At 35.7% G+C, this 16,412-nt stretch overlaps 2 protein-coding genes across 5 annotated transcripts; one reads left to right on the top strand and one right to left on the bottom strand.

Moving 5' to 3' along the window:
• The first annotated feature begins 1,155 nt into the window (after positions 1-1,155).
• Positions 1,156-5,284, top strand: LOC125218975 (autophagy-related protein 101-like). 4 transcript variants are annotated; one of them, XM_048120805.2, is made up of 7 exons: positions 1,156-1,310; positions 1,387-1,423; positions 1,696-1,844; positions 2,306-2,401; positions 2,706-2,871; positions 2,983-3,136; positions 5,019-5,284. In XM_048120805.2, exons 1-7 carry the CDS (start codon positions 1,278-1,280, stop codon positions 5,095-5,097), a joined length of 714 nt encoding a protein of 237 aa, XP_047976762.1. In that variant the 5' UTR covers positions 1,156-1,277; the 3' UTR covers positions 5,098-5,284. The 4 variants fall into 4 exon arrangements, with proteins under 4 accessions (XP_047976762.1, XP_047976763.1, XP_047976764.1 ...); XM_048120806.2 differs by having other exon boundaries at positions 1,159-1,310; positions 5,011-5,284; XM_048120807.2 differs by having other exon boundaries at positions 1,161-1,310; positions 1,759-1,844.
• Positions 5,285-9,225: 3,941 nt separating this feature from the next.
• On the bottom strand, positions 9,226-10,832 carry LOC125185160 (methyl jasmonate esterase 1-like). The gene is made up of 3 exons (XM_048081653.2): positions 10,337-10,832; positions 9,788-9,919; positions 9,226-9,679 (listed from the first exon to the last, which is right to left on the bottom strand). The coding sequence occupies exons 1-3, from the start codon at positions 10,706-10,708 to the stop codon at positions 9,386-9,388; spliced, it is 798 nt and encodes a 265-aa protein (XP_047937610.1). The 5' UTR covers positions 10,709-10,832; the 3' UTR covers positions 9,226-9,385.
• Between the last annotated feature and the right edge of the window lie 5,580 nt (positions 10,833-16,412).

Consider the following 16,412-nt stretch of genomic DNA (forward strand, 5'->3'; position numbering starts at 1 on the left):
TTTAATATTTGAATTTAATTAAACTTGATTATTTAAGTCTCAATATTTTTATCGTCGATCTAATTTTACATTATTCTTTAGAACCATTGAAATTAGGGCTGCCAAAATAGATATCCGGTATTGGATATCTGATATTCAAACCCAAAATATCAGGTAATTGGATACTCGATACCCGATTTTTTGGATTTCGGGATTGGGTATAGGATTTTTGGATTATCGGGTATCAGTCCGATACCCAATCGGGTACCAAAATTACCCGATTTTTAATTTTTTTAAATTTTTTAATAAACTATGTTTTTATACTCCCAAAATCCGTCAATCTTAAGTCACATTTAGGTTTTTAACGTATGAATTGTGATGTTTATTATGGATGAATGATGGATGTTATAACTTATACGGAGTATAATTTTTTTTATTTCGTAAAATTTCTAGTAGTTTTTTTCTCCTAAATTCAGACTATGTTTAAGTTTGTATCAAATTGGAACTATAAGGTTGTACGTACCAATTCTCAAAGTTTGTAGTTAATTTTCTTAAAAAATAGTAAAATAAATAAAATAAAAATTCAAAATTGGGACTGAATACCCTATATTTCGAGACTGGATACCCGAGTCGAGTATCCGATTACCCGAAATCATTTTCGGATCGGATATCGGATATCGGGTATTAGCTTTTGGAAAATTCAGGATTGGGTACTTGAAATTTTTGAATCGGGTAACCGATTTGACAGACCTAACTGAAAGTAATTATTTATCCCTTTTAGATTTTGGTGTATTAAAGATTGTCGTAGTATTAAAAATTTGCGTCATTGATAGGATAATAGTATTTCATTAGTTAACGCAATATCTTCTATTATAACCTTAATTCATGTTATAAGTATTTGTTGAGTGTATTCATTGATTTGAACATATACTTGTAGAATGTTTATACAATTTGGTGCAAATATGTGCATAAATACAATCACATGTTAATATATTGTGCAAATATAATTATATTACAATATGAAGTCAAATACTGCCAATGATATACATGAAGTTTATATTTATTATTTTTCATTTAATTTATTTATGGCTACATATTTACATTTTACTGTATCTAGTAGAAGTACACTAATACTAGTATATCACTATTTCTTTTTGTTTTTCCTTGTTAGAGCAAATAATGTGGAGTATTTCCGTTGCAGTCGTAATTTCTGGATGTATATATTTGACGACTTCGACGCTGCGAGCTGCCGTTAATCAGTGCGCTCTTTTCTCTCCGATCGAATTTCTCAAAGCTTGATGAACTGCGAAGTATGCCAACTCAAAGAACTCGTGAGTAATTCTTCACGTCGTGAACACTGTTTAGCTCTTAATCGAACTTATCTTACGCTCATTTCACTCTATTTAGGATGTTGAGCACTTTGAGATACGCGAAGTTCTTCGTTGTAAGTTCCCTTCCTCCTTATCTCTCTTCCTTTTTTCTTAAAAAAATAAAAATAAACAGTGATAATTCCCTGGGGAATTTGAACCGAGCTTTGACTTGCTTTGATGATTGATGTATTTATTTATTAACTAGATCTTAGGTTTAGTGATTGAATTTAATTTACTGGGAGGGGTTATACCTATTGTGAAATATACTGTTAATCAGCAGTTACTGTGTGGTTTCACTTGATGAAGGAGGTGTTTGATATTGTTGTACACGATTTCCTGAATTCAGTTTCCTGCAATCAGAAAGGGCTGTGGTGCCAAGCAGTTTGTAATTTAATGAAGTTGATTGCAGGCATTTTGCACACTATTTTGTTCCACAGAGCTTTAGGGCTTGTGCGCCCAAAAGACATTGATTTGGAACTTTTCGAGATTACATATGTAAGTAATTTCGTGTTTCTTGAAGTGCATATTGCGAGTTTTTTTTCTGTTATGTGCCTAGTGCTGTTTTTAGTTATTGAATTATCATATTTCAGTGCAATGTTGGTATATCAGTTAAGCTTCCATGTATTTCAAATTGTCAGCATAATTTTAATATGGTTTACATAGAAACATTCATCTGTTGTTAGGACTCTGCATTATTGATTTAATCAAATACCTGTAAGACTGTAACTACTTTATAAATACAGATATGATAGCTCCGCCTAATGTTTCCTCGTAACTTTTATGATGCTCCCAGTTATCGTTATAACTTATATGTAAGAGAGCATCTCCTGTATATGGTTTCATGTTGAAAATGAATAATTGTTTTTGCTCAGGGATCCATATCTCTAACTTCAGTGCTAGATATTTTGATTCGTTAATGTAGTATGCCCAACACGTTCTAGTATCTACTTATGCAGGTGCAATGTGGTGATGTTGAACTTGAGAGGAAGATAGATGAGAAGATTGACCAATTCCTAGACAGGGTGGAGAAGCACCCGAATAAGAAAAATCAGGTATTTATTGCCGCAAGCTTGTAACTTTTTTGCTTGGATACTTTCTGTATTTGAAGATTATGCCCATGTGACACATGTACGACATTTTCTCTAATCGAATTAAAATCTCAGAAGGTGAGGTACTGATAGGTCTGATTAGCTTTCATTGTGTAGCTCTAGAGGAATGTCCACTTCCCTTCTGTCTTATCATATGTTGTTGTGTAGCACTGCTGGAGGGGTTTCCACTTTTGTTCTCTCTGCTTTTCTTTCATTTTGTTGATATTTCAACCATATACAGATTGTTTGACAGTGTATAGTGATGCAGATATGTTTGTCCTTCTATGAGGTAAAAAACAAACAGCCTACATGGTTCACTAATAAAGTTGAACGCCTCTACTGGGAACAGTGGTACATAAACTTGAATGTGGCACAGCATCAGAAAGGACATTCTGGAAAGTCCACCTCTTCCAAAATAGTAGTCGATCCTGAAGGTATCATCTCTTTTATACAATTTTTAAGATAATCGTCATCTGATTCACAGTAAACAGGCATAGATATACAGCATAATTACCTGCTCTCTGCTTACTATATTGGTATTGCAGCCGAGGAAAGGACTGTTCGCCGTGCGGCACTAGAAGCTTCACTTCGTGATGTTCTGTTCCAGATAATTAGATTTGTGAATGAAAAGAAGGATCACATTCCTCCAATACCAAACCTTGAAGGCGTTTCATTCCCCTATGAAATTACTATCTCAAGGTATTTTTACTTTTGTTATTTTTTGCATTGTGGTGATGCGGAATACTTGTAGTGGCTTACTACACAATTACATACCATAGATCTACACTATTTCCTTGTCAGCGGCTATATCATGATTATTAAAAGGAGTTCAGCTTAAGCTTTAGAGGTCATACTACCTCTTTTCCTTTTGAAATTGCATATTGAGTACGATACACTTATGGTTTTTTTTATTGCAAGTTAAAATCTGCCATGAAGTTGGCACTGCATACAAGCTGATATAATATAGTATCAAATGGCATGCTCACTGTGTGTTTGAACTTCTAATGCGTGGAACCTTTTTACAATATTTGTGAATTATTTTAAACAACAAAAAGTTCGTAATAATAATTATATAGGGGTTTTATCAATAACTTACTAGAAGACCATCACAATAGGTTAACTATTGAGTTTGGAATTGAAAAATGAAAAGTGAAAACTATGAATGATCTAAAACTCTCAATATATTTGTATTAAGGCAGTGTTAAAAGCCATCAAATGGAAGCTTAGTAGCCATTTTATAACCAAAGCGCCTAGACACATCATTTTCTTCTGTTACTTTAAGTGACTCACAATACAAAATTAAATCTATTCAGTAATAACCTAAATACAAATCTATGTCTGCTGTCGTGAAGGGTTTTGTAACTCTCCAGTAAGCGCTCTCTGACTTCCACCGTGAGTAATTGTTTGACAAGGTTGAAAAATAGATTCACAATACCCCAGAATTGAAATTAGCATACAATAAAAATTCAAGAATTTGTGGTAATGTTTGTACTCAATGCTATAATATTGATCGGCTGTTAATCTAGAATCAGTTGTGCTAATGTTTGTGCTTGCCTTCTTCTTTTCTGGGAGCCAAAGATGGTGGAAGTAAGAGAGAGAGAGAGAGAGAGACCATGTAGACTAGATTTGTGTTTTATTTGTTTTACTTTTTCCTAATTATGGATTTGAGTCTCTTTAATTTAATTGTGAAGAAAATGATGTGTAGATGATGTGGGTAATTAATGGGAATGTCTGTACATATTCTTTTAACAGCATTAATAAATTAGTAATAGATCATTCGGTCCTGAAATGATAGGGTACTGAATTGATGGTTAACATATCCTTGGGTTTCAGGTATCTGTTAGAATTTCTTTATTGGGATTTGTATCATGTAGAATAATGATGAGAACTAGCAAGAATAAATAGTAGTACACTATATTAAAATAGCAATTGGAAGTCCTTTATATTGTATTCTAAATGGGATAATTTTTGTCTCCACAGTCCACATGCTCAATGTATTTATTCAAATGGATTGAATCACCTAAACCCTTCAGCTGAGTGAACAGAAGAGAGTTTTGATATGGCCAGTGACATCCCGTTAAAATGCCTTTGTTGTTTGCACTTTCACATAACTCTACTGCCCTATATAATTAGGTGGCATTTTTCTGAAGCATAGAAAAGTTAATAACGATAGAACTAAATAAGTAGCACTAGTAGAAATGAATTGGTCCAATTGATAACTTGACACAGTTAAACCAAACGTTACGCTTTTGTGTTGATTCATCTTTGTTAAAATTTGTAGTCCTTTCTGCTGGTATTAGTACTATTAGATAGCCGTGCTGGGTTAAGTATTTTGTGTAATACAGATTTTCTTCAAATTCGGATCCATTGTAATGATAAACAAAGAAAAGTATTGCGGTTTTCGCGAGGAAATGAAGTGTCTCTTCTGCTGTGATGATAAATGTAGTAGGGTTAGTTATGATTGATACATTGTCTTGGTGCTTACAAAGAATGATCACCTTTTGTTTGAATGTTATTTCTATTTGCCACATATGAAGCTTCGTACTGCAAAGTTATGTATTACCTTCTTTTAGTTCGTCAGATTCTGCATTTGGAATGGAAATGTTCAAGAGGATGCTCCAAACCGGGCATCCTACGATGCTCAGCTGACTAGCGAGTAGCGAGGCCCTCTGGCTGCTATATTTCATCTCCAGCTCTCCGTTATGCACTTGTAATGCATATGCTGCCTGTGAATATTTTATGCTAAATTATGTAAATTGAGCTTTAATTTACAGCCAATTATATGAGTTTATGTACTTGGAATGAATATGCTGTGAATATATTGTATGGAGCTCTAATTTACTGCCACATCGAATTTGGTGCTCTATGGAAGCACGACGATTTTGTACATACCAATTATGAAATTCTTTTAACTATTCTTTATACGAATGTTTATTCTGACCTTGGGAATTTTCATTATTAGTTTAAAATATAAATAAAAAAATATTGTTAAGTTTAATAAATAAACAGAAATATACTTAATCTATACATAAGGATACTACCTCCGTCCTTTGAAAATTGAAACTATTTTTACTTTGGGTTGTCCCATGAAAATAGAAATTTTTTAAATTTATATTTTAAAACTTGGATTCCACAATCCACTAACACTACTTCCACGTCTTTTACTACTTTTTTCTCTTCCCCTCTCTTACTTTATCTATTTTTTTCTTCATCTTTCTTGTTTTACCAATTCGTCTATCTTACTTTACCAATTATGCACTTGAACTGTGCCGTTTCAAAAGAGTCGACTCCATTTTTTAAGGACGAAGGTAGTATAACTTTGTTCAAGGTTGAAAACCGTGTACTTTAATTTTTTCCTAGCGTAACAATGATTCCTAACATGTTATGTTTGATACTCCATCGTCCACCAATAAATATCTTATTTCACTTTTACTGTATTTATTAAGTGCACCCTATATTCCACCTACTCATTTCCTTCACACTTTATTATAAAAAGAATATATAAATAGGATTCACATTCACGATATGCGGCTAGAGCGCCCGGTTAGTCCGCTATTATGGAAGGCTAGCTAAGAGGACGAAAAAACAACGGTCTAGAGCTAGGGCGTGGACGAGCATAGCTGATTTTTTTAAATTTTTTTCTAAAATACCTTATTCTCATTTCATTTTTTTCTATGTTTTTTTTTTCTCTCCAGTTCATTTTGTTGTTGTTTTTGCTTCTTTTTTTTTCCTGGAGGACAAGGGCATTGGCTATGCTGTTGCTGGGCTAAAGCTGAGAAGAACATGATGATGTGGCAGGATAAGATATTGGCTGGGCTATTGCTAGAGCAATCCTATTGTGGATGCTCTTAATGTTAGAGCATCTGCAATAGGAATGCTCTAGCTACAATCTAACAACAGTCCAGTCTAAAACTCCTTCTGCCATATCATCATATCATTTCCACATTCTAGCAACAGCCAAAGCTAGCCCTCCTATTTCATTTATTTTATCAAATTAAATACTCCCTCCGTCCCTAATAATTCATCACCATTTGATCGGACACGGGTTTTAAGAAATGTAATAGAAAGTGAGTTGAAAAAGTTGGTGATATGTGGGTCCTACTTTTATATATTAGTTTTATAATAAAATGTGAGTGTAAAAGAGTTAGTGGAACGTAGGGTCCACTACCAAAATTGGTAAAAGTGAAAGGTGACAAATTTTTAGGGACGGACGAAAAAGGAAATAGGTGACAAATTTTCAGGGACGGAGGGAGTAACATATATGAAATTAAATTGGACAAAAATTATAACCGCTTGGGAGTTGTTTGGATATGAAGCTTAAAAGGAAGTGAATAGATTCACAACCACGACGATTTAACTGAGTTCTGACCAATTTATATTATATGAAATTAAATTGGACAAAAATTATAATCGCTTGGGAGTTGTTTGGATATGAAGCTTAAAAGGAAGTGAATAGATTCACAACCACGACGATTTAACTGAGTTCTGACCAATTTATATTTAGGATTATTGTGGGCATGACTAGGGTTGTCAAATCGTGCGGGTTGGGTCATTATCGTGTCAACCCAGTATCGATCCAACCCAATGGTGTCCCAATCCAACCCAACCCAACCCGAAATCACCGGGTTCTTATCGTGTCCCAATCCAACGGGTTCGTGTCGGGTTCGTGCGTGTTATCGTGTACCAAAAAAAGTCAACTCTCTATTAATGATAGTAAGTTAGGTTGACACGACACGATAACGACTAAAACATGATGTTATTATACGATTTAAACATGATATTACACGATAAAATAAAAAATTATCAAATTAAAATAATTATTTTCTTAATCAAAATAATAAAATTAAAGTATAGGAATATTAAATATATATAATAAAATTAAATAATTTAAAAAAATTAATTTTTAATAAAATCTAAGCATAATATTTTCTTAAAATTCATAAAAAATTAATTAATATTTTTTAATTAATAAAATTAAAGTATCTAGTATTTTTTAATTAATTAAAATTAAAGCATACTATTTTTTAATTAATTAAAATTAAAGTATAATATTTTTAATCAACAAAAATAACTAAAAATTAAAGTTTAACTTTTTAATTAATAAAAAATAATAATTTTTTTTTTCTTAACGTGTAACCCAAACCCGACCCGACCCAACCCGTTATCTTCGGGTTCTTATTGGGTCGACCCTATAAGGACCCAAATCCTGAACGTGCGTGTTCGTGTCGTGTTATCGTATCGCATAAAAAATTGTCAGCCCTAGGCATGCGTACGCTTAGTTTTTCCGCCTATATTTCCTCTCTTTCATTGTAAGCTTTATCCATAAAGTACATGGTGAAATCTTTCTAATTTGATATTGCTTCAAATGTATATACACATTTTAAATTGAGTAAATAATTCATGTACTCTTCCCGTCCCACAAATTTTGCCAGACTTTAATCGGGCACAGATTTTAAGAAATGTAATGAAAAGTGAGTTTAAAAGGTTTAATAGAAAGTGTGTCCTACTTTTATATATTAGTTTTATAATAAAATGTGAGTGAGAATTAGTTAGTGGAATATGAGGTCCATTATTAAAATTGGTAAAAAGTGACATGTGACAATTTTGTGGGACGGACGAAAATAGAAAAATGTGACAAAATTTAAGAGATGGATAGAGTATTTATTTCATTTATATTTGTAATTATTTGTATATATTTTCTAACACCATCAGATTTCGGTGAAGATCCTCAAACATCAATAGCCCAACATGCATCCATATACTCCTATGTTTAAAAGAAATAAATTACTTATAGCAGAATTGAGTGAGTAGTCTAGGGACGGATCTATAGCATTGTGAGAAGGGGTTTCAATAGCATGTGAATATATATATTATTATACTTAAATATATACATATTCAACTAATTTGCCCCCTCATTTAGAAAAAATATTTTTTTACTTGCCTCACTCCTAACATACACGTAGACTTACTATATTATTTTAATGTATATATATTAATTTTATATTTATTTATTTGTGTGTGAATATTTTTGCCCCTCCTAATATAATTTTCTGGCTCCGTCCCTGCCCCATCCGTCTTATTAAATATAACTCACTTTTTTTTTTTGGTTTATCTCAATCAAGATGGTCCAACTAAAAATAAAATACCCTTATCTCTACTTTATTCTCTCTACTGAACACACAAAATAAAATTTCATAAAATCTCGTGCCGCCAAGGAAGCCGGAGTCATCATCCTTGAGACGGAGAGACAAATTTATAGGGCGGGCCCCGCATTTTTGACGGGTTATTGGAACAACACCTCAATCGAATCCGGCCTTGGGTTTGTTGGCCAACCAGATAAAGTTATGATGATAAGTTGATAACTATATACTACTCCCTCCGTCCCAAGGAAGATGACCCCTTCCTTGGGCGGCACGGAATTTTATGCGGTTTTATTTTGTGTGTTAGATGAGAGAGTAAAGTAAGAGAGAGAGAATAAAGTAGAGATAAAGGAGTTTCCATTTTAAGTAATGGGTCATCTTGAATGGGACAAACTAAAAAGGAAAGTGGGTCATCTTCAGTGGGATGGAGGGAGTACTATTCAGTACTATTACGATGATAAAGAATCTGTGGTCTATATTGAAACTGGTGGGACTCTACTTCATGGTGGTTTGTTAAAGAAGAGTACCTTCATAGAGGGTATGTTTTTTTATAGGTAAATGAAATAGAAATTTGAAAAATTATGTCATGGTTGGAAAGGTATCGTACATTAACCTCTAGACCAATTCAAACATTAGAAGGACATAACGTTATAATGAAAACACAATCATCATCATATATATGACTTATCCAACTACTCATGTTATTGTAGACTATAAAACGTGACAATAGTTATAGATGAAATGGAGTAAGCCAATGCAATGACAGCTGGATTTTATGTGAACAAGTGTACAACATGAGGAATTAAGGCTAGGAAATGTGAGGGTATTTGAGAGGTATATGGTGCAGAAGGTCAGATAGCTGCTGGGGTTTGGAGAACATGGGCATATGATCAGCCCCAGAGATGATGTTCACCTCATCAACAGGATTGTTGTGAATCATCCACTCCTGGAACTCCTTCTTCAGCACCATATCCTCCTCACACACCACGAACACGCGACGAACAGAACCATAGTTTTCTTTAGTGAGGGCCACTTCGTTCGCCAAATCCGCCTCGTCGTAGAGCCCTATCGGCCTCATCAATAGGGTTGCAAGGGTCAGATCCTGCAAAATGCATATGTCTTATTCAAAGTCAGATAGATAACTCAGTTATCTTGGAGTTTGCATTATTTATCTTCCCTAGCAAACAGACTTTATTGTGAGGAAACTAACCTCAGGAGGAGAGAGGTTGTAGAGGTGGGTGGCCATGTAGTCCGGCCCAAACTGCAAGGACGTCGGCGGCTTGTCTTGCCCGTTGTTGAACCGGAACTGGGTGTCCATATAGGAATCCAACTGCTTCTCATACTGTAAGAAGTTAAATCAACCATATTTTAGTTAGAGCAAGAATTCTACACCCTCGGTTCCCATGATAGTCGAGACGAAACTTTTTGGCACAAAGTTCAAGAAATGAATATTTAATGTGTTAAATAGATAGATAAAAAGTAAGAGAGAATAGAGTAAAAAATGAATAAAGTAAGAAATAGTAAAGTAAGAGTCTAAAAAAATGTTTATAATTACTATATCTGAAAATGCCTGAACTATGAGGGAACTTCCCAAAATAGAAAAATAACTAAACTATGAGGAACGGAGGAGGGAGTATAGAATTCTAAGCGGTAGAGAGGTTAATATCTGATGCCAAAAGGCCACATGTTCGAGTTCTCCGTGGTACGACATTTAAAATTTAAATTCATTTACTCATTAAAAAAACTATAAATTTGTGACCTCGGCGACAAGAACCAAGAGGGAGAAGTCGGGACCGGGCATGAAGGCTGTCACGAAAACAGCAACGGAAACTTGACGGGGGAACTTTTCCATGGCCAGAGATATGCCAACGCCGCCCAAGCTGTGGCCAACAAGAACCACCTTCTCCTCGGGCGGAAGAGCCGCCATGAACTCCATGAGGGGGCGGCAGTAGTCGGATATGGAGCTCAGCTCCTCCACACGCTTCGGATCAGCTCCGGCAGCTGCCATGTCAAGGATGGTGACGCGGTGGCCCTCCGATCTCAGCTCGGTGGCCACCTTGTACCAGCACCATGCCCCGTGGCATGCGCCGTGAACCAGCACCAACTGATTATGCTTCTTCGTTTCTTCCATATGCTTCCTTCACTTGGAATTTGGCATCAGCCACTACTGTATTAATTGGGCTCAAAGAGACATTTCCAAAGTGTTGATGATAACAAAGGCGGACAATTTCTGTATGAAGACAAGACGGCGGCCCCTCTACATCCACTAGGATCTTTTGTTCAAGTACATGTAGCCAATTTTATTTTATTGTATTGAAAAAAATGCACTTTACAAAAACCCAAAAATGAGAAAACTATGGAATCCTCAGTTAGGACATAAGACAGATGAGGCATCTTCATACAACAATTGCCAAAGGAGAAAGGATCAAATGGTTTTCGGAAACTACTATGAACAATTAATACTGCAACAGTATTGTTGGAATGGAGCCCGGTAAAAGTATTTTGATCGGGTCGTACATGTGATTGAACGATGTAAAAATTAATCCACATTCCGTCTAGATGATCGTGGTATATTAATTTTCTCTGAAATGATTCTTGGTCATTGAGAAATAATTAGGGTTTAAGTTAGTCACAATATTGAAGCTATGAGAATAATTAGAATGTATATTAACAATCTCACATTGGTTTAGAGCCATCACTAGTACTTAATTTGTCCCTCTGTACCTGAGTCGTATTTCTTTTGGGATTGTCTCACTGTACCCGACCCGAGTCATTTCCTTTTTTGACAAAACGTAACACATCACGTATCTCTTAATTTATTCCCTCTTTATCTTTCTAATTTATTCTTTTTCCTATTTTATTCTCTTTTCCTTTAATCCACTTTGGACAATTTTCTTACCACTCAGTGCCCAAAAGAAATTGCATATACTACACAGGGACGAAGGAAGTATGTAAGAGGCTAAAATATTATATGTAATAATTAAAGAACATAAGAATGAGCTGTAAAGCCCACACACACGCCTATCCCGAGGCAAGGCAGGGGCCGAGGCCAAGGCCAAGGCCGCGAGCCTAGCCTGAAAACATGGCAAAATGTGCAAACGTAGACTGACATGTAATGCCCATATACGAGAAAGAACCTAGACGTTAGGCTTGTCTAGATAGGTCCCATCCAGATTCAGCCTCCAGCTACAGCGCGTGTCCCTGATTGGTACCCGTAACATCTGTAACCCCTACCTGTTACACTCGAGCACTAATGACATACTAAATGTCTGCGTTGACTTCAGTGTCCAATGCAGTGAAGTACGCCTATAAGTAGTGTAGCCACTCCATGCATTTCACACAGTGCACAAGCCAACATACTCTAGGCACTCATAACATATCAGCTCTCTTTGCATAGTTTTATGTCGAAACTTTACTCTCACCTTAGTCTAGTTCACCGCTCTGCTGTTAGCGGTGCTTTTACTTCAGAGATGAAACATTTTTTTATCTTAGGAGACGACAAGTCAATCTGAGACCACTACCGAGACGTATCTCATCTTGCAGATCCTTCAGGTCAACACAAATGCGGGGCCCTTCGGGGTCAATACGAATGTTGCGCCCTTTGAGGTCAACGGAAGTAGCTCTTATCATTGAGCGAGTGCGACACCAATAGCACCAAGAATGATGTCAACCGTTGAGAAGCCACCGAAGTTTGGAGAAACAGACTTCAAGAGGTGACACCAGAAAATGTTGTGTTATTTAACAACATTAAGGCATCGTGAATTTCCTCAAGGAAGGCGAGCCACATGCGCCAAGTGATCAAGAGACAAGAATTGAAGACTTGATCGACTATTAGAATTAGCAAAAAAGGGTTTATCTTTGTAAAATTTTTCATTCTAAGTGTATTAGATGATAGTCTTTACAATATATACTCTACGGTAGCCACATTGAAACAGAACTGGAAAATTAGAGAAAAAGTACTGCCCTGATGATGCAGGTACAAAGAAGTTTGTAGTAGCCAAATACTTGGACTACAAATTGGTCGATTATGGACTTGTCATGGTCGATCCTAACAATCTTTTGTTAGAACATGTATACTAAAAAACATTTTTCGAGTTTATTATAAATTTGATAAACTGCTTGTATATTGTAAACTCTAATTTTTTAATGAGAATGATAAATATTTTCTTCATGTTGTGTATTTTACTTTAATAAGCATTGACCGTTTTAATTATATCCAATTAAAATGCCGAAAAGTAAAAATCAGTTTAAGTCTTCTACATTGAAGCTGGATCATCGAACAGGCAGGTGACTCAGTCAGAACCTTGTAGAAGTAAAACTTTTTCACAACCTGGATAGGTTGCAGTGTCCGTCTGAAAGTCATCTTTACTTTGAGAATGTCTATTGACACTGGTGTGATATAGCATTGAAAGGATCAAAAGTATAGACACGTCTTTATTGCTATCTACTGAAAGACGATGTCTTGAAATTTAATATTTCTTAATCATTGTAATAATATATGACATACGTTATTAATCATACGTTGCTTTGACTTATCCGTATGTGCAGGTTTTTCGCAACCCAGTTTTCTGATATCTTGGGTAATAGTAATTAATAACTAGTATGGTGTCAGTTTTATTATTACATTGCATCGTGTGCTTTCGCAGTTTGACTATATCCCCAAGAGGTGTTCGAGAAAAGTTCTATTATTTGAAAACCTGACCGGTTTGGATTTAATCCAAGAATAATAGTAAAGCAAAGTATATTATTTTAATATACATCTTGTACTAGACAAACTCTTAGAAATAACATATTAATTAATTTTAAAGTCCATATCAGACTACAAATTAATTAATGGATATAGAAAGTCTTAAACACGGGAAACAATATATTAAAGATATTAACCCGGATTGCTTGTAATCACGAATTGGATGGCCTGGTATTTCTTCTATAGTGGCACAAGAAATATTCCATTGGCTTTATATTAAATTATGGGTTATAATTTAAATAGTAAAGAAGGTTCAATCCAAGCCCCATAGATCCCTAACCTAGCTCATCATAAACTCTATAAATAGGGATGGAGGAGGTGTGACAAATACACACAATACAAGAAGTGAAAACCCTAGCCTCCACACTTGAATTTTCGACCCTCTCTCTCTAATAGATGAATTCAAAAATTCCTCTTGGTGTGTGCTTGGTGTTCTTATCTTCACCTTCAAGATCCTTATAATTTCTAATAGATTCCTCCCACAAGGAAGTTAGATCTAGAGTTGGGTCATAGGTTAGAAGATCTTTGGTCTTGCAATAAAGCTCCAAGATCTACACGTGGAGAAGTAGCAAGCCACTTCGATTCTTTGGAGAATGACAGTCGCCCTTTCTTTCTCTCGTCTCCCTCCTCTTTAAAGCTGATGTGTGTCGTCGCGAACTGCTCAAGTTGGACAGTCGACTTGATCAGGTCAGCCTACTTCTGCCTGTTTCACCTACGAAATTGCGGGTCAGTGGATTCAGTGAAGGTGCGGGTTGATCAAGCTGAGTGGCTCTGGCTCGAGTGGGGAGAATTGAGAGGCTGAAAGGGATGCGACATCAAAAACCTTAACCCGCTAATACTATTTGATTAGTATAGGGAAGTAAGGATCGATCCCACAGAGATGATGCGTTTTGAATTGTTTGTGTGATACGGCTTGGGGCTTGGCTGCTGCCACACTTTACTTTAGGGGTGGGTTAAGTATCTACTGGTGCAGAAAAGAAAAGAACTAACTAAGCTAGGAAACTAAACTACCTAACTAATCAACTCATAAAACATTACTATAAAAGGAGAAACAGAATAAACGGGTTGTCAGGCCCCTGCAAAACAGTACGAAAAGCAAAATAACTTTAACAGAATCGTCTTCCTCAACAGATCAGCGTAAAGAAAACAGAGCCGCAATAGATCTGAAATGTTGAAGAAGACAAAACACAACAAAACACATAAAACTTAAAATTACTTCTACAATCTAAGCTACGACAACGTAAAAATAAGAACTACAGCTAAAGTATGCAGAAACGAAAAGAAAGCACGTAGATCTAAAAGGAAAACAAAGACTGAAACAGAAAACAACAGTTCTAAGCTAAGAATCAAAAGAAAACATGAAACAGAAAGCATATCTAAACATTAAAACATATAACAAGCACAGAACGAGGGAACGAAAATAGAAACTTCAAATTATACTAAAGCAAAACAGGAACAAGAGTCAATACATGAAAATAAAACAGAATCTAAGCTAGGAAAGCAGGAAATTGTTTCATCACCCCTTCTCGGAGTGGAATTACAAAACAGAAACTAAAATTATACGAGGAAAGCAAGGAAAACAGCTAACTACCAGCTACTCTAGACGGAACCAAGTGTGTGCGAGAGATTGGAAAGCTTATAACTGAAGAGAACCTTGATTTCAGCCTCGAAGAGAGTTAGAAATTCTACCTACTCTAAAGAGAACCCCCCCTAAACTACTTAGCAAGAAATGAAATGTGGGGGAACTCCCTTCTCTTAGCGTGCAAGGCTCCTTTATATAGGGAGGCTTAGGGCTCTGATTCCTAGGGTACCACCCCCCCAAGTGACGCTTTTGCCCTTTACACCTTAGAGTGGAGTTCATAGTCTTCTCTCCAGCGCAAGGTTGACTGGCTCCGGTTGGAATATGACTTGATCAGCTCAAAAGCCGTCTCTTTTCTCTTCTTTTCTGAAGTTTTGCTCCGCCCTCTGAATTGATGTGATCTTCGTTTTCCGGCAAAATCTACACACACTTGGCTAAAAAAGGGTCGTTAGTTTGTTGAATTCAGTGCGGTTTTGCTATAAAACACATGCATGAAGCGGGCCTCATCAGAGAATCACAATTGTAAGATTCAATATCATAATTTAATACTCCATCCGTCCCAAGTTACTTGAGTCGTATTCCATTTTGGGTTGTCCCAAGTTACTTGAGTCATTTCTTTTTTTGGCTAAAAACAAATCATCTAATCACACCTACTTTATTCTTTCTTTTACTTTACTCTCTTCTTTCTCTAACTTTTTTCTTTGATCTACTTTATTTAACTCACCAAACACAACTTTCTTAAATCCCGCGCCGAAAAAGAAACGCCTCAAGTAACGTGGGACGGAGGGAGTATTAAATTATGTGATTAATTGCACAATAATATGTTTCTATATGTTGAAGCATGAAATTGAATCGATTCACATAATATCCTAAATAGATTCTAATTTGTGAATATATTTAGTTTGCAATTTTCCATGTGCAAACCCCAACAGTTTTGTTCTCAAAGACTAAGGCACGAAGGAGAGCACCTAAAGACCGATTAACTACCTCCGTTTGCCCATCCATTTGGTGGTGCGTGGTAGTAGAAAAGAAAAGCTTAGTGCCTAGCTTTCTCCAAAGAGTTTTCCAAAAGAAGCTCAAAAATTTGACATCTCTATTACTCATAATGATTTTGGGAATAACATGTAAAACTTGACGACTTCCTTTAAAAACAAATTTGCTATAAACTTGGCATCATTACTCATAAAATGAGCCATCTTAGAAAATCGATCCACCACAACGAAAATACTATCATTCATCCTAGGAGACATAGTGAGTCCTAGCACAAAGTCCACGTAAACATCCACCCAAGGGTGTGTGGGTGGAGGCAAAGAAATATAAAGTCCAAAGTTATTAGACCTAGACTTAGCTTGCCTACACTCTTAACAATGACTACAAAATCTTTCAACATGCTTCTTTATGCAAGGCCAAAAAAAATGTTCATTCAAGATATCAAAAGTCTTCAACACCCCAAAATGTCCCATCAAGCCTCCTAAATAAGACTCTTTAATCAACAAGTCACGAAGAGAA

This window comes from Salvia hispanica, chromosome 1 (genome assembly GCF_029641045.1).
Source record: "Salvia hispanica isolate PSC_SH4W2 chromosome 1, Shi_PSC_v1, whole genome shotgun sequence".
NCBI classification, from domain to species: domain Eukaryota; kingdom Viridiplantae; phylum Streptophyta; class Magnoliopsida; order Lamiales; family Lamiaceae; genus Salvia; species Salvia hispanica.

Excerpts from the sequence above, each read along its gene's own strand:
- LOC125218975 (XM_048120805.2), top strand. The coding sequence starts at position 1,278 with ATGAACTGCGAAGTATGCCAACTCAAAGAACTC. Across the intron at positions 1,311-1,386 it reads TATGCCAACTCAAAGAACTC|GATGTTGAGCACTTTGAGAT; the intron begins GTGAGTAATTCT and ends CACTCTATTTAG. Across the intron at positions 2,402-2,705 it reads ACCCGAATAAGAAAAATCAG|ATATGTTTGTCCTTCTATGA; the intron begins GTATTTATTGCC and ends ATAGTGATGCAG.
- LOC125185160 (XM_048081653.2), bottom strand. The coding sequence starts at position 10,708 with ATGGAAGAAACGAAGAAGCATAATCAGTTGGTGCTGGTTCACGGCGCA. Across the intron at positions 9,920-10,336 it reads TCTTGGTTCTTGTCGCCGAG|TATGAGAAGCAGTTGGATTC; the intron begins GTCACAAATTTA and ends AACTTCTTACAG. Across the intron at positions 9,680-9,787 it reads ACAACCTCTCTCCTCCTGAG|GATCTGACCCTTGCAACCCT; the intron begins GTTAGTTTCCTC and ends TGCATTTTGCAG.